Source organism: Pundamilia nyererei, unplaced genomic scaffold (assembly GCF_000239375.1).
Source record: "Pundamilia nyererei isolate P.nyererei 1_Seehausen unplaced genomic scaffold, PunNye1.0 scaffold00135, whole genome shotgun sequence".
Taxonomy (NCBI): Eukaryota; Metazoa; Chordata; class Actinopteri; order Cichliformes; family Cichlidae; genus Pundamilia; species Pundamilia nyererei.
This window is the reverse complement of record NW_005187536.1, coordinates 734,411-760,454: the sequence shown is the minus strand read 5'-3', so window position 1 is coordinate 760,454 and position 26,044 is coordinate 734,411. Positions and strand designations below refer to the sequence as shown.

At 41.6% G+C, this 26,044-nt stretch overlaps 2 protein-coding genes across 2 annotated transcripts; both read right to left on the bottom strand.

Annotated features, from left to right (window-relative positions):
• Window positions 1-9,057: 9,057 nt before the first annotated feature.
• Window positions 9,058-14,828, bottom strand: fev (FEV transcription factor, ETS family member). The gene is made up of 4 exons (XM_013913503.1): window positions 14,799-14,828; window positions 13,723-13,744; window positions 10,718-10,789; window positions 9,058-9,694 (listed from the first exon to the last, which is right to left on the bottom strand). Exons 1-4 carry the CDS (start codon window positions 14,826-14,828, stop codon window positions 9,153-9,155), a joined length of 666 nt encoding a protein of 221 aa, XP_013768957.1. The 3' UTR covers window positions 9,058-9,152.
• A 79-nt stretch (window positions 14,829-14,907) lies between these two features.
• On the bottom strand, window positions 14,908-17,830 carry cryba2b (crystallin, beta A2b). The gene is made up of 5 exons (XM_005743735.1): window positions 17,816-17,830; window positions 16,902-17,089; window positions 16,149-16,290; window positions 15,602-15,744; window positions 14,908-15,284 (listed from the first exon to the last, which is right to left on the bottom strand). The coding sequence occupies exons 2-5, from the start codon at window positions 17,057-17,059 to the stop codon at window positions 15,137-15,139; spliced, it is 591 nt and encodes a 196-aa protein (XP_005743792.1). The 5' UTR covers window positions 17,060-17,089; window positions 17,816-17,830; the 3' UTR covers window positions 14,908-15,136.
• Between the last annotated feature and the right edge of the window lie 8,214 nt (window positions 17,831-26,044).

Sequence of the window (26,044 nt, the reverse complement as noted above, 5' to 3'; positions counted from 1 at the left end):
GAGGGCTCCTTAATGTGATTGGTTAGAATCTGCTGCAGTCTCAGAACTGTCTGTGACTCGCTCTCACTCGGTTGTCTTACTGGGACATACAGTCTGCACACAGAAGTAGAAATGAGAACGGCAGGATAACAGGACAAAATAGACATTATGGCAGAAAGAGAAGCAGCTGGAAATGGTTTGCAGAGGCAGAAAAGAAATTATAACGGGGCCAAACAAACAGATTAGAGACAAGGTTTCAGTTTGTTCCAATAAAGAATAACATCTAATCTTTATCTATTCAAGCCATTTAAAGCAAGCATTTTAGCCTCAGCTGTATTAAGTTAGCTCTGCTTAATGAAAGTCTGTTTTGACTCATGAGTTTAAATAACATCTATACCAGGAAAGCTTGTGTTTAATGCAGCTGCTTGATTGATTCTTTTCCCCTAGTGGGAAACACAGAAGCATCACTGCTGTATGATTTCTTGTATTGATCCTGTGAGCTGATCTATGAGGTCAAAAAGTAATAAAATGGAAAACAGCACGTCATAAGATAAGATAAGATAAGATAACCTTTATTAGTCCCACACGTGGGAAATTTGTTTTGTCACAGCAGGAAGTCATCGTGGTTGAAATAGCTTTCCGGTTATAGACTTTTTTTTTTCCTAACTCTTGACAGGTTGACTTGGTTGCAGAATCCTTGCAGTCGTTATGTAACAGTCTCACAATGCTATGCGAGAGCCTTCTCTTTGTTATTATGATTCAACCCAGGTCTCCTGCATATCTGTCTGCCAGCCCGCTTTCTGCATTCTTCTCCACTGCGTCTCTATAGTAACGGGTAGGTAAGTGAATGAGAGCTGGGCAAAGTGAGCTGTGTTGGGCTGAGCGTGGGCTGAACCACTGCACAACACATACACACTGCAGTGATCAGCAGAGGACGTGCACACGGTGCTCGTGCATGTCTGTCAGTGCAGGCACGTCTCTAACTCCTCCACACCGATCCTGTCCAAAAAAAATTAAATAAACTTGTGATGCTGTGAAATGTAAACGAAAACAGAATTCAGTGGTTTGCGAGTCTCACAAATCTATATTTTATTCGTAACATTTTAAGAAAAACATTTGCTCATTCTGAATTTAATTCAGCAACATGTTCAAAAAAGTTGGGATGGAGGCAACAGAAGGCTGGAGCAGTAATCAGTAAGAAACAAAACAAGAGAAGGAGCATCTCAGAGTTTCAGACCTCAACTCTATTTAAAACAGGTATGGCCCTGTCATAGAAATCACTGCATGGGCTCATTAACACCTCAGAAAGAACTGAGTGGAGCTTATCCACACATGCGTGTTAAAAGCTCTTTCATGCAAAGAGGAAGCCATAAGTGAACATGACCAAAACAACGTTCTGAGCCGACGCGCATTTAAAATGGACCGAAGCAAAGTGGAAAACTGTTCTGCGATCAGACAAATCAAAATCTTATTTTTAGAAAACATAAACATTCTCTGGACTGAAGAGGAGAGAGACCATCCAGCCTGTTATTAGCAACCAGTTTCAAAGTGTCATGAGTTGGAATCTGGACCCAAACACAAGCAGGAATGAATGAATGAAAAACGAGCCATTTCTTAAATCTGTTGGCAGGTAAACCACAAAGACCAAACGGGAACTGAAACCTTTAAACTAATGAGCAAATGTGAACAGACTCTCAGACAAAGCATGAGGCGAAGAGTGCGCTATATATATATACACACAGAAGGGCAATCAGGGAAGTGCAAACACCTGAACACAATGAGACACAGCTGAACCAAATCAAGGACGACAACAACCAGGGAAGCAAAGTGAAAAGCAAAGCACAAGCAGTGATAACTAGACGGGGGAAGCAGACACATGAATGAACTTAATATGGGAGACCTGACACAACAGGACAGAACACAGAGGGAGGAATTAATAAACATGAATAAATAAATAAACCAGAACCCCCACAAAAACCATGTCGAACAACCCACAACCACCATGGTGGTGCATTAGTGCCCATGAAACTGTCAGTCTGCACAACTGCAAAGACCCCATCTGTGTTAAAAGGAACATACAGGTTTCAGAACAACTTATGTTCTCATCCAGATGACATTCAGGGAAGGCCTTCATATTTCAGGATGTTAAACTCCAGAGTTCAGCGATTACAACAGCACAACTCATCTACTGTAGAAAAGTCCAGCTGACGGACTGCCTGCTGTCCAGACCTTTCACCGACTGAAAACATTTGTCGCATCGTGACAGGACAGGAAACAAGAACGGGGCAACAGAAGTCCAGCAGCTGCTCTCCTCAGTTCCCAGATCTTTACAGACTGTTGCTGAAAGCAGACGGGACGCTCCACAGTGGGAAACGTGGAGTCAACGACATGTTGTTTCCACTAAATTCAAAATAAGCTCATACTTTTCATTAAATTGTACATTTGTCCAATTCAAACACTGACGTGTGTTTTATCTGTTTTATTGCATATGAAACATGAGTTTGTGAGTTTGTAACTTATAGAAACTTGCAGTTACATGTTGTTGTTGTTTGTACACTGGGTTTGTGAAGTTGTGCATCTCTTGTTGTAATTTCAGTACTGCAAGTGAACAATTTTCATTTTCTGCTGCTGTGGATTTATAGTCTACCACACTTCAAAGGTACATTTCAAACTTCCTATTCCATCATTTATTTAAAAGTTTTCATGTTTCTTTTTTATAAAACATTTCCAGAAATCTACGACTATGACACGTGACGTATTACTGAGCAAATCAGTGCTTGAGACAGTGGAAAGCAGAAAGTATATTACTAAGGAACTGTTACTCGAGTGCAGTCTGTAGAGCTGCAGCTTTGACAGATGAAACTCTTCCAAACGTTTCCCCCTCATTTAGTGTTTTGAGTCATCGTTTTTCTTGTGTTTGGTCCTTTCACCCCAAACAGTCGCAGCAGATGGCCCCGCCCCTCCCTGAGCCTGGTTCTTTCGTCCTGTTAAAAGGGAGTTTTTCTTTCCCACTTTCACCAATTCCTTGTTCATAAGGGGTCGTGTGATTGTCGGGGCTTTCTTAGAGGTGACTGTTGCTGTGATTTGGTGCTGTGTAAATAAATACATTGAAATTGTTAGTTCGGTTTTGTTGTGTTTCTGCTTTTCTTGCTTCCTGTCTTTCTCCGTTATCTTGTTTCATGTTAGTTATTTGTCTCTCATTCATTTCCTGCTTTACATTGAAGGTTAGTTTTTCATGTCTGTATGAGTTATATTTGCTGATCTTTTCCTTCTTTCGGTGTTGTATGTGCCTGTCTCTCTTGGCCCTGCGAGAGACTGACGACCTGTCCAGCTGTAGCCTATTTGATTGCTTTTGCATGTTTCTTGTTCCCACCTGTGTCGTATTGTGGAATTAGCCCACTGTGTTTCTCTGGCCTTGTGTATATTTTGGTTTCCGTTGTTTTGCATGAATTGTTACTGTTCCCTGTATGCTTCCTTGTTCTCTGTTCAGTTTTACATAAACAGACTTTGTATTTTCTGATTTAGCTTTTTGGTTTAACGGAATTAAGGATCTGAAGACTGTGAAGGCCCTAACAAACCATTCACTTTAATTTCATATTTACCTATCAGGGACCCCCACGAGCCATATGCATGGGTGGAATGTCACTATGGTCCTGAAAGCTGAACTATGGACAAGACTCGAGAAATGTCAAAATTACTAAATTCTGGGTTCGGAGCGATTATCTGCACCAATCTAATCAAATAAATACAAGTCAAGATAAACATTTTACATTACTGGATACAGATGATTTACTTGGAACAACTTTTGCATTGATTTGCAAAAACCCTTTAATTTGTCACCCATCTGTAGCTAGCCTTGTGTAAAACAGTTCATACTGTTACAATATGTCATTTTATTTACTACTCTAACCTTTGTGATTATAATAGTTTTTATTTTATGTGACTAAGATTTTAAAGATGCTTTATTTGCATGCTTGGAGGCATTTTATCAGTCTGGATGTTTAGAAAAGCAGCTTAGTTAACTTTAGTTCCTATTTTGAGTACTTTATTTCTTTCTCCCATGTAATGGGATTCCCTCTGACCTAACATTTGCCATCTTCATCCGTATGGGAGGAAAAAGGACCAAACTGGGACCAGCCAGGACAACACCTTACAGGGATTATGTCTATTTTGCTGTCGACTTGCTACATAACCACTCTGCTAATCTCTTTAACTAGATTACTGCAGCGACGGGCTGCTGCGAGAGGTACTGTGTCACCACTGTTAAATAGCAAGGTAGGGACAAACAGAGGATCCCAGAAATCTTCAATCGCTTCACTGATCAGCTCGTTTTACTTTATTTCCTTCACCTTACACCCGCGTTACATAAGGCGATGCTGTTGCATTTGCATGATGCTTTCTTACATTTAACCCAGTTATACAATACGTAATGTTAATTCCTTCATTCATCACACACCTACACAGGGTTTATTGTTATTTTGTCTTCTCTGCCGGTGAATCATTTCACACCGCATCAATTTGCATGATTATTCATCCATTTAGTTTTATGTAACAGCCAAAATCCCAAACAGGGTTTTGAAGCGCAGAGGTCGCTCTGATCCCAGACCATTAACTAAACTGACAAATTAACATTTCAAGCAAAATACTGAAGCTTTTGTATTCAGTGTAACGTCGACCCTTGATATGTTTTATTTAATTTTCCACATCAAACTGTTCGAAATGCAGTCCTTCGATATCGAACAGGTGTGGGAGAGCAGAGAGTGCACGGGAGCCTCACCTTCCACTACATGTTTACACTGGTTTCAGGTGGATTCAACACACCAAACCTCAAATAAAAGCTAATAATTAGTCCACTGTTAAAGCTAAAAACGTGTCTTCAGTGGGTTCATGCACTCGTGTTCTGGACATTCTTCTCCAGATGGGGGCAAATAAGTACTGGGTGTTTTTGTTTTTATTTTTTAACTCAGAGAATCAAGGTCAGCGTCTAAAAATATAGGTGTCTCTGATAAAAGGACATAAATCAGCAGCACACTGTTTCTCCTTCCCTCACCTCTCTCAGCCTCTCCTATCCTCCAGTCTCTTTCTCTCACCCTCTGATTCTCAAGTCTATTTCAGCACCACGTAGGTGTGCTGTTCTAAATTAGAAGAGGCTTCTTACCACTTTCTCTTGCTGGAGGAATGACTCACTGACTGCACTTCACACACAGCAACCCAGTCCCAGTGACTGCCTTACTCTGTCCTAATAACGCACAGCTGTGATGGAGGGACCTGCTTTTGTTCACCGAGTATGTGACGAATTTAGGCAAATATTTAGGAAATAGTTTTTTGTTTTGCTGCAGTTTGATAAACTACATGTTTACTGTTGGTCTGATAAGACAAGTGAATGCATCAACCACTTAAACTGCTGGTCTGCAGCTCAAATAAGCTCATGTTATCATTTCTGGAGCTTTCAGCGTCTACAAATCCATTTTCACACAGCAGAAGCTGAAGCCTATGTTCAAGTTCATGTAAATGAAACCTTTACTAATATTGCCCAGAATCGATGGAGCGTTTGAAGTGGACAGCTTGCATAAGCTCTCCTCTCTAAATGACTGCTAGCACATCCAGATATGTTGAATTCGAGTATTCAAGTGACAAACAAGACCTTTAAGGAAGCTTCACTAATGACCTGGGTGCCACCAAGTAACACAGTTAGCTCTTCTTTCTCTCGCTTCCTCCTCTTCCTCCTCCTTCGTGTGTTTTCTTTTCGCTCCTCGGTCGTCTGCATTCACACTGTTAATCCTGTGGCTTGCAGGAAAACACCCACCTAGTTTGTTATGCAAGAAGCGCGAGGATGAGGATCAGCAACAATAGGCACAGCAGATTAGTGGCAGAGCTGCTGGCGGAGAAGACAGTGACGATCGCGGTGTTGTGGAAGTGACTCAATCCCCGTGGAGTTTCCATGGTTGGTATTACAAGAAGCACAGTTTGGGGTAAACAACACAAGAGGCATCCATACCTTTTCACCCTTCTTCTCTCTGTGTGTGTGTGTGTGTGTGTGTGTGTGTGTGTGTGTGTGTGTGTGTGTGTGTGTGTGTGTGTGTGTGTGTGTGTGTGTGCGTGCCATGACTCTTTTGTTGGTAAGGGACCAAGGCATGAGAGAAATTCAGTTGTCAATAGCGACTCCATGTCTTTCCAATTGATATGCAGGACACACTCACACACACACAAACAGTGCTGTGAATGAGTGGACCATTCTCTATTTCCTCTCCCTCCCTCACACACACACGCACACACACACACACACACATCCCTTCCTTCTGAATCACTGATCAGTCTGACTGACTGATATCTGCTAAGAATGTTGTTTTAATTATTTATATATAACCAGTAAAACGTGTGAACGTCCCATTGTTCCACTGGTCGTGCTCACCCAGGCAAACCTCTGCAGTCTCGCACTTTTATAAAATGAGGTTTGGGGTTAATCTGCTATTTGCAAATGCTCCATGTTCTATATTAGAGCAGCTCTGCTATCACCTGGTTACATAAGCTGGATCCTGACGTTGGAGGAGTTGTGCTGCCCCCACATGGATGAAAAGATTTACTGCCCTTATTTTACGTCTCTTATTTGAAGTCACTTTCACGATGAGCAGCAGCTGACACTTGAAACAGCGTAAGCACATTTGATGGACTTTTCAGTCGAACGCTTCAATTTCACATTACTGTATATTTTTATACTTCCACAGCTGAAAGAACAATAAATATTTTCTTCTTTTTAAAGAAGCCACACATGCATTTCACCTGTAATAATAAATCTGACAAATAAAGCTTGTTTGTTGTTTGTAATTCACAGTGATAAAGATGGCTGGTTGTTTGTGGGTCTGTTTGGACCAACAGGATGAGTCACTGCAGGACCAGGAGCACATTATGAGCTGAAATATGTTGTTTTTGTCAGTGACAGCATCATAGACAGCATCATGCTGACAAACCAGTAATATAAAGTGTGGCTGATGCCAGAGCTCATGCTGACGTAATGTGCAAGACTCCCAAAAAGTTGATTCTGTTCATCTGGACGTTGTCAGTGAGAGAAACGTTTCGTCACTGATCCAGGTGACGTCTTCAGTCTCAGCTGACTGCAGGTTTCAAACCTTATAAACAGCACATTTGCACAATGACTGAAACCAGCACCACTGAATGAACAATGAGCTGGGAGGTCAGTTCCTTTATCATTAACATGCACATTGATCAAAGACCACTGATCCATGGCCATGAGTCCCATTCACAGAGAGTTGGGGAACGGCTGCAATCACAGCATTGTAAGATGGTGACAGATGTACCCTTAGGCCCCCTCCTTGATTCAGAGATGGTCGTTCCCTTTTCACGTAAATGGCCTCCTTGACTCCGCGCTCCGCACGATGTGTACATCCTCATCATTGAAAGAGTGTCCACTGGCCTGTTGGTGTAAATCAGGGGTAGGCAACTCCAGGCCTCAAGTGCCAGTGTCCTGCAGGTTTTAGATCCCACCCTGGGTTAACACACCTGAATCAAATGATTAGTTCATTAGCAGGCCTCTGGAGAACTTCAAGAAATTCTGAGGAGTCATTTTGTCCTTTAAATCAGCTGTGATGGATCATGGACACATCTAAAACCTCCAGGACACCGGCACTCGAGGCCTGGAGGTGCCTACCCCTGGTGTAAATAGACTGCAGAGTCCTGGCTGACGAGGTAGCTCTCTTTGTTGTGCTAGAGTGGCATTGATCAATGGTCTTAGACCAGTGGTTGATGATCAGTGGTCATGACAATCTGCATATTAACGATCATGAAACTGACCTCACAGCCCGTTGTTCATTCAGTGGTGCTGGTTTCAGTCATTGTGCAAATGTACTGTTTATAAGAAACCTGCAGTCAGCTGAGACTGAAGAAGTCACGCTGCGTCCAGGTGAACAGAATCAACCTTTGGGATTTAGCTGGATGATTGAGCATGCATCAAGACAAATACTGCAAACTTTTCTCTGATTACCGAGACTGCTGCAGGCGGTCAGTTCACAAATCCAAATAAAAGTTTGCATTTTGAGAAACAGCACTGACGGTTTGGCGCATGGAGGACATTTACAGGCTCACCCACGTTTGGGTCAACATAAAGATCACGCTTTCAAATAAATGAATCTCACAATAGTGACAACATTTTTATTCAGAAGAGTTTATTTATGTATTTTTATTGGTACAGTTGTTTTAGTCACAGTGTGAATGAATTCACTTTAAAATCACTGAAGAGCTTCTATAGTCTGAGCCGGTCTCTACTCTACAGTATTTACAGAGCAGTTTGGGAATTCACAGTTTCGGTTTCTACTCAGCCTATTTCACACAAAGTTCCTGTTCCCCGTGTCTGTGCGCTGCTTTCATTTGTTATTGCGTGAGGTTTGTTTTTCCTACAAAGAGTTTCATTACGTCTGATCTGATTTATAACCAAACGGTGATCGACGTGACAGCATGATTCAAGCGAGTCTCATTCCAGTCCAACAAGCCTGTTTTCATCCATAACCACAAGATGGCGCCACTAGTCCGATGGTAGTTTGGCAGCTCGCGCCCACGTCGGTGCAAATCCACCTGAAGATGTGAAAACAAACACTGAACTCAGGGAAAGGGCTGGGAGAGCGAGGGAGCCGAGGTCTGATAGGAAATGGATCTGAAAGATGATTTATTATTCAACGTTTTTAAATATATGTACACTATTTGTTTGTTGTTTCAAAAACAAGCATCGTGTAAACCTTTATTTGGTTTCCGATTACGTCTCACTGATAGTGGCCTAAATAAGGACATTTCATATTTGGAATATTTATGGTTCAAATTAAGCGCTCAGGTTCAAAGCACTGTGCGTAATCTGATCGTAATCGCTTCTCCACAAGGATTAAATTAAATTTAATTAAATATTTAATTTCTAGGTTTTCGTGCCTTACTTACATGCAAGAAGACTTCCGGTGTCATTATTAGTCATAATTTTGATTTTAAACACAACTTTGCGCCGCTTAAAAAAGCCTGACATGACATTTTAAAAACATCTAATTTTGAACCACTTTGAGCCTAAATCATATTTTCCCCGCCAAACACCAAAGTCAGCGTGTTTGTGCTGTTTGTCTGTCCTCCCTCACTGCAGTGTGTCGGTTTCCCGGTGTGTCTAAAATACGCATCGAGAGTCAGTTGTAGTGGTTGTTGATGGTGCTCAGACTGCTGATGTTGTTGACGCAGCCGATGTGGGACGGGGACACGGTGCCAAACGGCCCCGGAGGCTGGAGGTTGTGGCTGTGGTACAGAGCCGCTGGTGTGGAGCCAGCCCAGTAGGAGAACCCCGAAGGCCCCACGCCAGGAGCCACGAGGTTCAGTTTGGAAATCCCGGAGAAGGGGATCGGGGAGAAGTTGCCCTGAAATTTGTAGATGGCCTGCTCGGTGGTGGACGGCTGGCACACCTGCGCCAAGCCGTGGAAATCAAACTTGTAGGCGTATCTTTTGCCGTGGACTTTGGTCATGATGTTTTTGTCGTAGTAGTAGCGCAGCGCCCGGCTCAGCTTGTCGTAGTTCATGTTGGGTTTGCTTTTGCGCTCCCCCCAGCGCCGGGCCACCTCATCAGGGTCGATGAGCTTGAACTCTCCGTTGGTGCCCTCCCACGCGATGCACGACATGTTGGTGCTGTCAGAGAGGAGCTCCAGCAGGAACTGCCAGAGCTGAATCTGCCCACTCCCTGAGTGTGGGAAGAAAAGAAAATCACAACTGGTCCGGAAATAATCTGAAATAAATCCCGAAAACAACAACAAACCAAAAAATACAAAATTTTGTCTAGAAAGTAAAAAATGATATATCTAGATAGATAGATAACTGGTCTCAAAATAACGCTTTACATAATTCAGCATTATCAGTTCATGAAAGATAATATTGTGAATTTCATCATATTTGAAAATTCAGGTATTAAATAATGTAAGACACGCAAAAGATCCGCAGTTATTTTATTACATATAATTAAAGATAATAACTCCATCATGACATCATTTTACAAATCTCTATTTACTCCTCTAAAGCAGCTTAAATGGGTCCGGTTATATTTAGCTTCTCCATATTTTCTATAACATATATTTAAAAAACACGCTGCTCATAATCACCAGAAATTTAAAATTAATTAAAACATCTTTGCAGGAAGTCCTGAGAGCAGTAAGAGTGAATATTAGCGTCCAACACAAGACGTGACAAATTCATTTTGGCCGCTGTGTTTTTTTAATCATAAAATAAACACGATTTTTATTTTCTTTCGAAATGATCCCGGAGATGCTTTGATAATTATCTGTTTTAGAGGAGAAAAGAAAAATAATGTGATGGTGCAAAAAAAAAAACATGAGAAAAAGAACTGAATTAAACCTAAAGACGCGACTATAGGAAATACATGAAACGCAGAGTAAACGCATTAAAATCCTGCTATTATTGTGATCTATTTTGATTTATTAACATTAATTATGATATTGTGATCAATATTTTTTATTTCAGAAACTATTTTTATGTATGACCCGTTTGCGATATGATTTGAGAGGTTTCTGTGGGACTATTTTCTAACATCATTTTTATTATTATGATATCATTTTTTATGTTTTCATATATCTTTGCGTTTGAAGACGCTCTCCATTAAAAATAAGTAAACTGCTAATTAGGAGCTGGACACTCCGCAGTGACGGTATTTAGCGTCTCTGCGGACGAGGCTCTGAGTTTGTCCTCTTACCTTTTTGAACTCCTGTATTTATCGGAGCCCAGGAGGTTCCTTTGCTTTCTTTCAACAGACTTTCTGTTGGATCTGAAATGAAAACAGACACATTTTCAGCATCTTCATCCAGAAACTACGACAAGAGGATTTCTTATGCAGATGATTTTTATCGCTTGTATTTCAAAATATTATGATTTAATATTTATTTAGAAGAACAAAAATCTCTTCATGGTCAGATTTTATAGGCACAATCTAGCAAGAAGCGCAATATCTCAAGAAAGTAGAAAAATGCATTGAAAGAACCGGAGGACTGAGATTAGAGCTGCTCAAAAATGCCCCGATTTTTCTAAAATGTTGCAAACTGGAGCGCAAGGAAAAAAATACAAATAAAACAAAATAAGATTTAAAATTCAAACATTGAGCTTCAAAATTCCAATTGTATCCTGGTCCATTTGCAGTCTAATGCCTGGAGCATGTCGCCTTTTGCAGTCTCTGCTAGAAGCCAGGAAACGCGTCCAGGAAAAAGGATTTCCGATTTCCGACAAAAGAGCAGACGGGCTTTCAGATTGAAAAGGCTGAACAATGCTCTGGCCTGGAAACGGAGCATCATCGTCGGCAGGACACCGACACCCGGAGAAAAATGTAAAAAATCTCGATAGATATATAAAACGGGCTGTTTCTCTCATTCTTAATGGGACCAAATGACGAACCTGAGAGATACATGTTGAACATGAGGTTTCCTCCGCAGTCCTGTCTCATTGTGTTCACTTGTTCAGAAAGGGTTGGATTTCATTTCGTTGGTGGCGGAGGAAAAGATTTTTATTAAACTTTATCTCATAACTGTGATCTGGAATAAATGCGGGTAGACAGATTGAAGTTTCCAGGCAACTGTCACTGGCCCCCATCTCTGAGACAATATTCAGACAGCAATTTCCCCTGGTGCATTGCTTTAATTAAAAGAGCAATTTACCTCTGTCAGCCCGCCTGGCGCCCACAATAAAAAGAGGCCAATAGAAATTCGGCCCTTATCAATCCACCATCACAGTTTAATAAAGTTTCCGCGTTAAGATCTGAGTTTCTATGGTGAATTGAAGTGTTTGACATGGAAACCAGTTCAGATCCTCCTCACTTTTCCGCCTCTTTACCTCTCGGCAAACAACAAAGACCTATTTCATGTTGGAAAAAGAATATTTACCTTGAAAAAATACGCTTCAGTGGCCACGAGAAAACAAGAACATTTCATCCCTCCTAACCTGCTCTGTGTGGGTTTAAGGTTATATGGCCTCAATCTGGGGGTAATGAGGTCGTAACTTTAAAACCATGCCTCGTGATGCTCGTTGACGTTATCGTGTCCACTCATAATTTTATACGTCTGTGTTTTTAGAAGCAGTGGAGTGAAAAGCCCATGGGCTTTATGGCCATGTGCTAGAGTCTGCGCATTTCTTCAGGCGTAAATAAGGCATCATACGGGCAACGCGGGCTGATGATAGAGCTTTATGCAACTAATAACACACATTACCTTTATTAAGAAAATCCTCCGCTGGGGAGCTTATAGTTTGAAAATTCAACATTCTTTAAATAGTGTGTCAAAGACGCAGTAACAATGTACCAAAATATTTAATATTTTAATATTTATTTAGGTTCTGGTGACTTAATGTCTTTAGATATGTTCAGTGTCCCTGGTTTGGTTCCAGTACATCTTGTCAAATATGTTTTATATCATACAACAAAATCCATTTTATTAAAAACACCAAATGCAAAGACTCTGACACGTTTTCTTCGTCTTTTTCCGTCCGCAACAACAGCATGAATGCATCATAACCTCACAGTGCAGCATATACCTGCTGTCTGTTAATAACATGGTCATAAACACAAAAGCACTTTCACTTCTGTCACTTGGCACATTTGAGCCATCCTCTTTGCCACCTCGAACAAAGATTTTAACAGATACCTTTCTTTAAAAAAGGCTTCGCGCTGCTGCCTCACAGCAACAAATCCACTCTTTGACTTCCTCTCACATGCCTGTTAGAATAACTGGTGATTCTAAGTTTGCCATACCGCCCATAAACTGGCAACCTGCGATATGTTCAAAGCCCCGCCCACCATGACCCTGAACTGGACATGGATGCATAAACTAGTTCCTTTAATTTGCTGAAAATACATCTGGCCTTTGTAAAGATGACATCTTAGTTCATAACATATAATCAGTCCTCTGTGCTGACTGAACTGAAAGTGGATATCTGCTTATCATTAATCATCTTTATAATGAGTCACATGACTGAGGTCAGACACGCACAAATGCACACGTGTTTATTTTTTATTTTTAAAAAGCACCAGAGCATCAAGTGTACGGAATAAAATATCAGCACCACACACACACACACACACACACACACACACACACACACACACACACACACACAGGAAAAGCTTTGTAACTGACAGAGCTCATAATCATATATTTCACAGCATATTTTGTCCCCCTTCAGTTTGGAGATGTCCTGGTAGGTGTGTCTTTGGTGTTCAAGGCTTGCTTTAGCTGCCTGTGTAACAGATAAAATTCACAGGCAACTTAAAACAAGCCTCGAAAGCCAGACTGAATCCACTGGAGAAGTGAAAGGAAGAGAAATGGATGCATAAACGTCCACCTGTGCTCAGTCTGAGGACAGAAATCCACTGGAGGAACATTCAAACTTAAAAGCAAAAATAAAAAAGAGTAAAAAAAAGTCATTTATCTGAGCTAGAGCACATAATCTTAAATATATAAAAAGCAAAGTTAGCATCAGCCGGTAGCCAGGTGGTGTCATTTCTCACTTGTAAACCTAAAGAGTCAAAAGTGTCACTGTTAGCAAACCCCACAATAACCACTGGACTCAATTTGTTACTTGACAACTTTAAATATTCAAATCGAATGAAGTAACTTCATATTTTAAGCTGTAATTCTAAACCACAGACTAATCAACCCTGCAAACATTACGAAAAGCTGTAACAATGAAGTTTTCTCTGTAAAGTCTCGAGCTTACCTTGGTGCTCTGAGCTGTGCAGCTGTAACTTTCTTGTCTACTCAAGTGTCACTCCTCTGTAATCTGCGCTGCAGCGGCTTTAATCAGTCTGCAGAGGAATGTATATTTGAGAAAGGTGTGTGCCGCGTGGTTACACATTTATATAAAGATCCTGTTTTTTGGGTGTGGGACTGTGAAAGCTTTTTTTGGGGGTGTAACACGGAATCCTATGTCCTGGACCAACAGGAGGAGTGTAGGTGGAGGTAAACACACTCCAGGAACCCGGAGTGCGACTGTAAGATCAACATCACAGTGACACATCAGAGTGAGCAAACAAATGCTAAGCTACTAGACTTTCAAATGAAGTACTCACGGTATGCAAGGTTGAGTGTAATGCTGTGTATGCTGTTCACACTATTAAGGGCTGCTTTTGGATATCTCTTGATTTTATACTGCAGAGGCTGCAGTTTTCATTTGGATCAAACTGATCGATTAAGTTGTGAAACCTAAAATGTATCTAAACTTTTATCTGAAACTAAAACATAACATTTATGATGTTTTGTCTCTCGGGGAACTCCTGCTGGATTTTTTATTAAGTTTGTTAGCTTCAATAGCTCTTTAACACCATCATAGCAGAGGAAGTCAGTTGAAATGAAATAAAAAGCCACTCATGCCCATGTTTTTTTCTTATTTACATATGTCTGTTAAGGAGTGTCAGCTGTCTAAAGGTGCCGGCTTTGAGTGGCCAACTGCCACATGTTGCTTTCACGGAGCGTTGCCTTATTGGTCAGTTTGCCAAACTGTGCCTCAAACAGTTGAAAAACAAATAATAGAAACCAAAGTGATCTTGTGCTCTTGTTTATTGGAAATAAGAATACAGTATGACAAGAACAACATTATACATCCTAAAGCCTAACAGAATCAAATCTTTCCAGGGATGTTCACTGAAAGGCCAAATATGCACTTCAAATAAACACAAAGCAAAACCTGCCTCTGAGAACAACGTCTTCATAGAGCTACAAAGGTTTTGCAATGCTTGGACACCTGCAGTCTAACTGCAGCTACAGATTAATAGCTTAGTAGAAGTCGAGTATTACAGCCACTTTCTCTGAGCTCTTCATTTCCATTTATTCTATTTGGGTTGATAAACTTTCATGTAAAAAAAAAAGAAAGAAAAAGAATACCGACAAACAGTGTCTAGTTTTGAAGAAAAGCCTTTATTTCCTATTTCAAGAATTTCAAGAACATGCTTCAGCATGATAGTAGAAGTAGGTACTTAGATATCCATACATGCAGAGCCACAGAGTGATAGAAAGAGTTTGTCCATCTACTGTTCTGTGACAGCGATCTGTCCAGGGTTCAAGTTGAGAGAGCGATTATGGGGAGGGGTTTTTTCTTTCTTTTTCAGGTGGGGTCAGGCCGGCAGTGTGGAGGCTTAGTGCTGGATCCTACGAATGGACTGCACCTGGTTGGTGTGAGCCTGGGTGCTGTACTCATTGTAGTTTCTGTACTCGCCTTGGTGTCTATCTCTCTCCAGGATGTACTGGTAGCCACGGTAACCAGGGAACTGGTAGGCAACCCAGCTGTAAAGAAGGAGGGAGGGTTAGAGTCGAGGTCACATCAAAGGATTCAGTAAAGCATCTTTGGGTTCTGCTAGTCTTTAAAGTTTAATGCACTTTGGTAAATTCAGTGTAATTACAAGGTTGAGCCTTCATATATTTTATAACACTGCACAAAGTCAGGAGACTGTGTGCAGCTCGTCAAGCTATATTTTGCAGCAGCGTGTTAAATGAAAAACTAACTTGAGTAAAATAAGAGCACAATATGTAAGTAAAAGCACGTGCACATGTTGTTTATTTTAAGGAAAGACGTTGAACACAGAGAAAAACGTGTAACTTACGCTCCTGAGTTGACTTTGATAGAGGGCACCTCCTTGCTGCACCAGCCCATGGCCTGTAGGGATGGGTAGTCATCGCACAGCTCAAACTTACGGCCCTGGAAGTCTTCACACTCGTACATGGTCACCTTGCTGTCACTGTGGTTCTGCAGAGAAGCAAACAACTCATTTCGAAGCTGTTTTATTACATTATAGTTGGTACGTAATTAGAGAAATAAAGAGGACGTTAATGCTAAGAACTATGAGGGTTTTATTCAGGGTTGATTAGAAAACATATAGAACCTATGGCTCCATATTTATTTTAAAGGAACAACAGACAAGGAAAGAGACCTTTAAAAAATACATTTCTAAAGCTAACAGGATAGGAAGCGTCACAGGATGAGTAGCCTGTAAGTGATGCATTAAAATAAATATATGCAAACACATCTGCAGGATTCACAAGAAGAAGGAGGGAGGTTAATGTCTCAGGAGGCGTGGAGAAGACAGATCGCTTACAAAGACTGATTGATAAAAAGAGAAAACAGATAAATGAAAAGGAGGAGGGACTCACAGCACACTTGATGGGTCTGAAGGAAAGCAGGTGCTCGGTTCTGTAGCTGCTATTTCCGCTCCAGGCCTCGTAGCGAGGATAGTCTCCCTTCTCCAGGATGAACTGCTGTCCCTGGAACTCAGGGTACTCATAACCCACCCAGCTGAGAAAAGAGACAGAAACACTGAGGTTAAATGTGCTGGAAACGACAGAATAATCCCCAAATAAAAAAAAAAAAGAACACTAAACAATAAAAACTTTTAATGGACGACTAAATACACAACACAATGATATTGACACTGTCGTCCTTCTTAAACAATAGAGTCCAGCGCTCACAAAAGCAGCATGCAGCTCCTTTTGTGACTGCAGAGCACAAAGCAAACATTAGATACTGCTCCTGCCTCCACCGCCGCTGCCGGGCTGTGCCCACCCCGGCCTTTTTATCTGATCACGAGTCACAGCCAGCAGCTGCACGCAGCCAACTCATATCACAACAGGGACACACTTGGATGCATGCACACGCACACACACATGCAAGCAGTACATGCCAAGCAGCAAACTAATAACAGCGCAGGTTTAGAGTTTTTGTTATTCTGTCTGCTCCACTTCTTGACTCCTGTCTGCTTTAGTCCGACCTTTTCAGGTCAGTGAGATTCAAATTTCACGAGAACAAACATGAATGTACAAGATGTTGCTACTGAAATATAAAAAGAAAAAGTGCTGATCCATAATGCGCTTACAGGTATAAACAGCTTTAATGTGTCTTTCACTTACGGTCCATTCTCCACCTTGATGGAGCGGATCTTGTTGAAGCCCCTCTCCATGATGTTCTGGCACTCCAGCATGAACTCACAGCGCTTTCCCTGGAAGTTCTCTTCCTCCCAGACTGTGATCTTAAACTGGCCCATCTGCTCCATCTGTTGAGTGTTCATGGCTGCTGCTTCTCCCTCGGGGGTTACTCTCTGAACAACATACAGAGTTTAATAAAGACCCTCAGCATAAAACAGATTAGGAATAACACCATCACACAATCACAACTAAAGCCCCGGGTAGCATGAGCAATCAGTGGGGTAGAGGTCGTCAGCGAGCCAGGCACATCTCTAAATTATCCTAAAACTGCAAGCTTTATCTGGAAGCTTGGCGAAAAATAAAACATTTGTTGCATCTATTTTTAGCTCACTCTCCAAAGGTGTCACAAGTGAAAAATTCCATTCATTCTTTGCTTTTCCATTTCCTTAAAGCACAGATTCAATCAGATGGAGATTCAATCAGCAACCACGTTTCCAGCTCATAAACTGCACCGTGAGACTCCAGCGTGGCAGATAGAACCACTTCCAGCCAGAATCAGAGTGAAAGCTTATGAAGTTTCATCTCTTTCTAGTCTGGCTCGTTTGATTTTGTTGTGGTGGAAAAGCACACAACACTGCACTCAGATAAACGCCTGCATTGTCTTTAAAAGCCACACACAAGCACACCCGAAAGGCATCATCTTGCCAGCTTATTATAGGAATACACAGCTGTCCTCATGATAAAGTTCTTTAATGTTAACAAAGTGCGTCTGTAATAGACTAACTACCAAAGCCACAGTGTGAGGAGCGTCTCGCTGCCTGTCGCTTCCACCTAGTACACAAAGCTGTCACCGTCACTGTTTCTTGCAGCTAAGTCTGAGGCAGTGCTGAGATACTTACAGACGGTACTGAGGTGGGACAGATCCAGTATAATCAATGTCGGGGGAGAGACCCTCGCCTGTGTTTTTATAGGGCTGGGCCCCCTGGACCCGAGCCACTCCATTTGCCCAGCAGCCTTGCACACTCAGCAGCTGAGCGGGCCGGCTGAAAGGGGAGCATTAGCCTCGTGCTTTGTGGAGGCTCCAGAGCACCATTGTCCTCAGAGCCCCAAACTGACTTAGTCATCAATATGGCAGCCACGGTCAGTGGCAACCTGACCCAGGACTATACAATGGCAACGCACTGACACAACAGTTTGATTGGTGTAGCGGGACAATAGACACATTCTGGGAGCTGATCCCCTCCCCCTCCCCCTCCCCCTCACTCTTTGCAGTAGGTAAACTGGATCCTAAACTCGAGGTGGCAAAGGGTCCAAGGAATGCCGCACACTGAGCCCAGGACATGTGTCACTTTCATCTAGGACATGTTTTTCTTTCTTTTCCTCCGCCTCTGGAAAGAACTGGAGGGTGAAGTGCTGTAGTAAAAACTGCAGTGCTTTGTTTTTCAGATTAGGATCAGACCAAATCACAGTTTTCATTATACAAATGAGAACACACATAGAGGTGTATCATACACATCATACACATAAAGAAATTGTCTTTAGGCTGATGAGTCCACCTACATGAGCATTCTGACGTACACTGAAGAACAAACATGATCTAAACGCTTATGTTGTACGTTTTGTTGAAAAAAGAAGCTTATTCAGGTTTATTCTACTTTTAAATGTCATCTGGCTTTTTAACAATACTGATCAAAGCTGTATTACAGATGTAGTAATTATATTTGCACGTTTTGCCCCATTTTTCCTATTTTTATTTTTATTCTTTGAAGCTCCAAAAATGTGTATGAATGGCCTTTGACATTTAATGTTATAAATAAAACAAGCTCAACGTACTTTGTATACCTTTTCCACCTCTTATTAACAGAACAGGCTTTATTGTCTGTCTGTCTTTATTTGTCTAACAGCTCCACTGCTGACTGAAAACTGTTGAACAGTTCATCAGATGCGGACCACGTTAAACCTACAGGCATCACCTGTCCATGTGCATCTCTTACATTTACATTTTTGCAGGTTTGAACACCTGATCATAACCACAATGATTAAAGAAGCGGTGGAGTTTTCCTTCATCATTGGTGACATCTAGTGGCTAAAATGGTTATTACACAGAAGCTGGCAAACATAATAAAGTGAACATCATGAATTAAGGTTGACAGTTAGTTGAGTCCGTTTCTCCGGTTAATTCAGTGAAAACTTTCCAGTTTGTGTGGGAAGAGGAGGAGTAAATATTCCTCTTTTCTCACTAAACATACAGTAAAGAGCTCATTTTGCTATGACTGGGTACACGCTGTGTGTCTGTGCTGCTTACTTGTACAAACAGCTCTCTCATTGTCTGCTGATAGCCCATTCATTGCCCCTCACTCCACATGTGTGTGTGCATTAGCCTGTGTCACCCAGCCTGCCTTCAGAGCAGGTGATGGCAGGTGAAAGGAAAGGCTTATAAAGACACAGATGCTCTGTGTGCAGGCGCACATACTACATCATGAACTGTTTACACAGACATGTTGTGGGGACCTGCCTCCCTTTTGGGCACAAAATCCATATGAATTGTTCAGTTTTGAAGCGTAATGACCCGGTGTGCCCGAACACGCTAAAACCGAGGTAAAATAAATGATATATCCTTACCTATGAACACAAACCTGACACTGACACACACCTTATTTCCCTGTTAAATGCAGCTGGTGGGGATTTGCATACATGAGGGGCAGTGTAGTCCAGCTCAGAGCCAGTACAGTACAGTTCTACTTTGAATCCTTATCTGTCTGTATAACAAATCCATTCATTTCTTCCTGCTGGTCATACGATAGCTCTGCTCTGCTGACCGGCTGTGGGTCAAGTTTAATAATAGTTCGTCAAGTCGTAGCGCAAAAGCAAATTCCCTCTCCTCTGTAGCTTCAGCGCTGCCTCTGCTAACTTATAAATGGTTTGTCTAAGCAGCTACGAGCTGCACCAGCTACACAGCACACAGTGATGTCGTTTAACCGCTTTAACTCATCTTTGCTCAAATGATATTTTCACACTGGCAACACAGAAAGAAAGTTTAACATGAAGCTTAGTTTAGAGTGAAAGACAAACACAATTATCATAAAATAACCGTCATGAAATTAGTTAAGACGATGAGTCAGGATATGCACAGTACTGTAGTACACAGAGGATATATTTATTTTATTTTCTCCTCCTCTTTTATCAAAGGAAACGCTTGCTTCTTCCAGATCCCACAATGACCTGTGATTGGCAGAGGTCACAAGTTCACCCCTTCATTCATTCACCCAGTCAAATGCAAAATATCGGTGGCAAATACACTGAGAGCTATTATCTGATGACCGCTCTGCATTGCTGGCTAAAGGTCATGGAACATTTGATTATTTCACAGGACTCGGTGCCAGCTACCACCCCCACGTACGCTTTCCTGAGGCTTAAATTTGGTATTACACAATACACAATATTAACACACATCCACGTGTGTTTTTTTATTTAACAATAATTAAATAAATAACAAAATAATAATAAATAATAACAATAATTATTTAAATAATTAAAGTAGATTCTGGTGGTAATTTTTATGCACCAGCAAACTGCTTGGTATAACGGTCCTTTTTACTATTAAACAGAGGCACCGAGGGGCGTGATGGAGCGAGGAGTAGTATTTACTGGGAAAGTGTAAATAAATGTTTCAGTGTTGTTTACCAGCCCTGTCCTTCCAATTCTGCATTGGGATAAAAGTGACGTTTGTGAAACTAATGGCAAAAATAGATATTAAACACATAGTTTAATATTTAAATACAACTTCTCAAACATATCTACATTTAAATAGATCAGTACCTATATTTTGGAGCATAATGTTATATTCCAGGTGTCTGTCCCCGAGTGTATTAACACTGCTTGTTTTCTGGGTCAATTTGAGTATGGACTATTTGAATAGTGAGTGAACGCACCTGCGCACACACGCACACACACACACACACACTGCCCTGAATAAATGCCCTCCTTCAGGTGGAACGTTACCCTGGAGACTAATCCAGGTGAGGATGATGTGAACAGGACATCTGCTGTACCGCCTCCTCTTGCCCCCGCTGCTCTGACAGGAGGGACATCCAAGTAGTTGATTTACACGGTAAAAAAAAATAAAATAAAAAATACATATACATATAGTAATTGTTTTCTGTAGACAATTACGATTAAATTGTGACGACAGGCTCACACGCGCACGCTGCTGTTAGCATTCAGGTGTCTGAGCAGACAGATCAAACACAAAAGAAGCAAGTTTGCCTGAGGGAGTTAGACAAAGTGCCGAGATAAAACTCATTTTCTTTTATTTGAGTTCAAAATAGAAACCCAGCAGCTTGTTCAGCCAACTCTTCAGAGACTGAGGACTTAAAATATTAACACTCACCCTGCCACGACAGAGCCGAGGCAAGGACCAGCCGAGGGAGCGAGAGAACAGGCCTTGGGCATTTGCATGAGTTTTCATTATCAGTAACTGTCAGAGGAAACAGCACATAGCCTACAGGCAGCACATACACGCAGCCCCTCACTCCGCTCATCCATTTACAGATAGTACTGAGCAGTTTGGCAGACGGCACAAATGTAATCATGTTCCTGCTGAACAGACACAAACGCTTGTCTTAACAGCACTAATACAGTATAACCCTGCAGAGGGTCACAGCAGAGGCAGCTAGGAAACAGACAAGCCCAGTGAAGTTTGATTCATAAAGTCAATATATAAAATGTTGTAGCTGCCCCTTTTTTTCTATATGCAGCACTTACTGCGCTGTGGATCAGGACAAAACATGAGGAAGAGCAAAACAGGATGTAACTGTAACAACAGGATGACTCCAGAACAGCCTAAAAATAAACAATATGCTAATGCTACATGTGCTTGGGCATTTCACTCGGGCATTTGCATGAGCGGATCAATACTGGAAAACAGTGAACGAGTTAGTAACATTTACAGAGAATAACTCACGCACGTGTTTAAATACACTGCAAAGTAGATTGCAAAGGTATAAACAGCAGCTCCAGCAGACATGCTGAGTACCATTCAAATACTATGTTTGCTGTGCACTAATGTTTGCTTCCTCTCACACAGACTCTGCAGATGAGGTGGCCTGAAAATGGTGTATTTTAAAGGAAATTGTATGTTCAGATAAGAAAATATGACCCATGTCTGGTACGCAGGGCTTTTTCAAGCAAGAAGGCCTGAAAGTTTCCACCATAAGCTGCGATTACAAGCAGCTTGGTCAGAGTTTCAGATTGCTTTGACCTTTGTTTGCTTGCATTAGTGTAAGCAATTTGAATTGAGTATGAAATATAGGAATGTCATACAGTGGAGGTGTGAGGTGTAGAGATCTACAGGTTGAGAAGTAAGCTCGTTACCAACATGGTAACTTTCTCAGCAGGTAAAATACATTTCATTTATTTATTTCTAACAGTTTAAGTGAGATACAGAGTGGCATAATGTAGATACTAATGTTAGCATATTTGCATGTTATCTGTGTTACTCTGATTGGGCAGACAAACTTACCCAGGTGGACGGTAACCAGTCAGCTTAACCAACAATGACACAGCGAGCAGGTACAAGCAGAGCCCCAGAGTAAGTCAAGGAAGTAATGTAGTAAGGTGTGCCAGGTTGGCACATGCACCAACTCTCCAAGACACCCTGACATTCACACCCAGCAAGCTGTACGTTGAAAAGATGATATGAAAGAAGGAGGGACTTACAAAGATGCCACAGTGGGCTCGAGGTGAAAAAAGTTTGTGGCACAATGTGAGACACAGTTAGTAATGCTGACAGGTAGCCTAGCTCCACGGCTGTTTTAGTCGATGACATCGTTCTTGTAACTTTGCTTCTGCACAGCACACCACGTTTTATATCAGATAATCAAGCTGTGATTGAAGTGCAGCCTTCCAGGTTTAGCCAAAATCATTTCATCAAGTCTTCCAAAATAAAGCCTGTTTATGTGTAGAGGCTCAAGAGTAATTGGACAAACTTCATCCTTTGCATGAATGCATGAATTCTTAAACCCATGAACGTTACTATATGCCTACTTCAGTTGCTGCTTATGTGCGTGTGTCTCCATGTCTTCAGATTTGCCTTCAGTTTCTGTAAAGCACTGATGAACTCTTGGGTTGGATCATTGTCCAGCTGCACTATGAAGTGCTGTCCTATCAGCAGGTATTTCTCTCCTCCTCCAACCTTTTCCAGTTATTCTGGTACAAGTGAATCTTTCATTTATTTAGGTTTTTTAGTCAAATGCAAGCCTCCATTTGCAACAGTCGCTGTTTGAAACTGAGTGAACTGCTACCATATTCCCTTTCTCTCCTACAGTAACTGCTCACTGTTCAGCAGGACAGCGTGGTCAGTACGTGTCTGTTTGAGCCAGATGTTTCATTAGAGACGCGTGCTGAATTTTGGATCATTGTCCTGCTGCATAACCCAAGTGCTCTTGAGCTTCAGGGCACAAACTGGTGGCCCACTCCTCTGGCAGAGAGCAGAATCCATGTTGTCCCGGTCCTGAAGCAGCAAAGCAGCCACAGACCATCTCACAACCACCACCATGTTCAACTGTTGCTCTGATGTTCTTGTTATGAAATTCTGTTGATTTGATCCAGTTGTAACAGAACTCAAACCTTCTAGAAAGTTCAGCCTTTCTCGTCAGTCCACAGAATATTTTCCCAGAAGTCTCGGGGATTATCCAGATGTTTTTTGGCAGAAAAATCAGCAGTGCTTTTCTCCTTGGACTCTCCCTCGGAGGATATTTTTTCCCGGTCCCTTTCTGAGCCAAGTGAGGCCTGAAGTTCTTTAGATGTTGTTCTGGGCTCTTCTCTGAGCTCCTGGAAAGCTTCAGCACTGTTCACTGGAGCCACAAAGCCTTATTACTTCCAGGCTGGACGACTGTAATTCATTATTATCAGGATGTCCAAAAAACTCCCTGAAAAGCCTTCAGCTGATCCAAAATGCTGCAGCAAGAGTCCTGACAGGGACTAGAAAGAGAGCAGATTTCTCCTGTTTTGGCTTCCTGTTAAATCCAGAATTCAAAATCCTGCTCCTCACATACAAGGTCTTAAATAATCAGGCCCCATCTTATCTCAATGACCTTGTAGTACCATATCACCCTATTAGAGCACTTCACTCTCGCTCTGCAGGCCTACTTGTTGTTCCTAGAGTATTTAAAAGTAGAATGGGAGGCAGAGCCTTCAGTTTTCAGGCCCCTCTTCTGTGGAACCAGCTTCCAGTTTGGATTCAGGAGACAGACACTATCTCTACTTTCAAGATTAGGCTTCAAACTTTCCTTTTTGCTAAAGCATATAGTTAGGGCTGGACCAGGTGACCCTGAATCCTCCCTTAGTTATGCTGCAATAGACGTAGGCTGCCGGGGGATTCCCATGATGCATTGAGTTTTTCCTTTCCAGTCACCTTTCTCACTCACTATGTATTAACAGACCTCTCTGCATTGAATCATATCTGTTATTAACCTCTGTCTCTCTTCCACAGCATGTCTTTATCCTGTCTTCCTTCTCTCACCCCAACCAATCACAGCAGATGGCCCCGCCCCTCCCTGAGCCTGGTTCTGCTGGAGGTTTCTTCCTGTTAAAAGGGAGTTTTTCCTTCCCACTGTCGCCAAAGTGCTGCTCATAGGGGGTCATATGATTGTTGGGTTTTTCTCTGTATCTATGAAGCGCCTTGAGGCGACTTTTGTTGTGATTTGGCGCTATATAAATAAAATTTAATTGAATTGAATTAGACTGGCTTTGTGACTCTTCCCAGACCGACAGGTGTCAGTGACTTTGTTTCTCAGCTGTTTCTTTAGATTGTGGCATGATGTGCTGCTCTTTGAGTTCTTATGGCCTACTTCACTTTGTTAGACAGCTTCTGTTTAAGTGATTTCTTGATTTAATGGGGACTCATTAAGCTAATAACTAATAATTATATTACAAATTATTTGATCTGAAACTTGTAAATGTGACAAATATGCAAAATTAAATTATCAGTGGGGAAAAGAGCAAATACTTTTTCACAGTACTGTTTCTAACTGCTAGCAACATGAGTGAGGGGCTACATGATATACGAACATGCTTTAAATCTTCAGTAAAAAACTAAATTCATCGTGAGGAGACTGAGCTACTGAGTAACGTCGTCTTACACATTATGCATTTGTGATACAAATAAAATTCTCCTTCATCTTCTGTGGAGGAAATATGTTAGTGAGGGAGCCGCTGGTGATAAAACCAACAGGTCCAAACTCATGACTGTGGCATTATGTTTATTTCAACTCGTTCCAGCCAGGTGGCTCGGCCTCCACGGTGACTCCTAAACAAATTACCTGCAACTAATGCAGCTGCTGGAGCTGCTTGGAAGGGTGCAGCAGCAGCAGGACCAGTCGGGACAAGGTAACCAGGATACTGAGGAGTGTGAGCTTACCCTTCCTCTGGTTTTAAACAAATATTGACTGGCGATTGGAGCTGAGGCAAATAGGCTCTCAGGTAAAGAATGACATGCAGGACAGGCTTTCTCATGATGTTGCTCACAAGCCATCCTGCAAAAATGAGGTATTTTTGGAGTTTATTAGGAGTGTGTGGGATTTAGCAGGGACAATATAGCAAAAGGAGCACAAAAGAGCTTAATTACAAAATTATACAGTCTTTAACATTTGAGCCACAAGGAAGTCCTAGAAATCCTAGAAGGAATATACAACTGTATCTGTATAATTAAGGTTCAATGCATTTTTCTCTGATGTTAAACAAGGTTTGTATTGTTTTAATTAAGTGTTTGGTAGATTTAGGGGTTTTTTTGGGGGGGGGGGGTACTATAGTTGAACTAGATGTGTAAACTTTTCTTTTTAAATATGTAATAAAAATTTGTGTTTTTAGCTCTTTATCCGTCACCCAGGGCACAGCTTATAGCTCTGCCTTTAGGCTAGTGGATCAAAACAGCACTTTATGCTACAAAGGTGTAAATAATGTTCAGTGTAAGACAAAATAAAGAAAACATGAATATTAGGATTGGGGTGGCTTAATAATGCATCACAGTTTCTAAATAACAGATGGCTTCTATCAGATGTCTGCCGTGTGTGTGTGTGTGTGTGTGTGTGTGTGTGTGTGTGTGTGTGTGTGTGTGTGTGTGTGTGTGT

Excerpts from the sequence above, each read along its gene's own strand:
- fev (XM_013913503.1), bottom strand. The coding sequence starts at position 14,828 with ATGGAAATGAAGAGCTCAGAGAAAGTGGCT. Across the intron at positions 10,790-13,722 it reads GCACAGCTCAGAGCACCAAG|ATCCAACAGAAAGTCTGTTG; the intron begins GTAAGCTCGAGA and ends TTTTCATTTCAG. Across the intron at positions 9,695-10,717 it reads AAATACAGGAGTTCAAAAAG|GGAGTGGGCAGATTCAGCTC; the intron begins GTAAGAGGACAA and ends TCCCACACTCAG.
- cryba2b (XM_005743735.1), bottom strand. The coding sequence starts at position 17,059 with ATGAACACTCAACAGATGGAGCAGATGGGCCAGTTTAAGATCACAGTC. Across the intron at positions 16,291-16,901 it reads ATCAAGGTGGAGAATGGACC|CTGGGTGGGTTATGAGTACC; the intron begins GTAAGTGAAAGA and ends CTCTTTTCTCAG. Across the intron at positions 15,285-15,601 it reads ATCAAAGTCAACTCAGGAGC|CTGGGTTGCCTACCAGTTCC; the intron begins GTAAGTTACACG and ends CCTTCTTTACAG.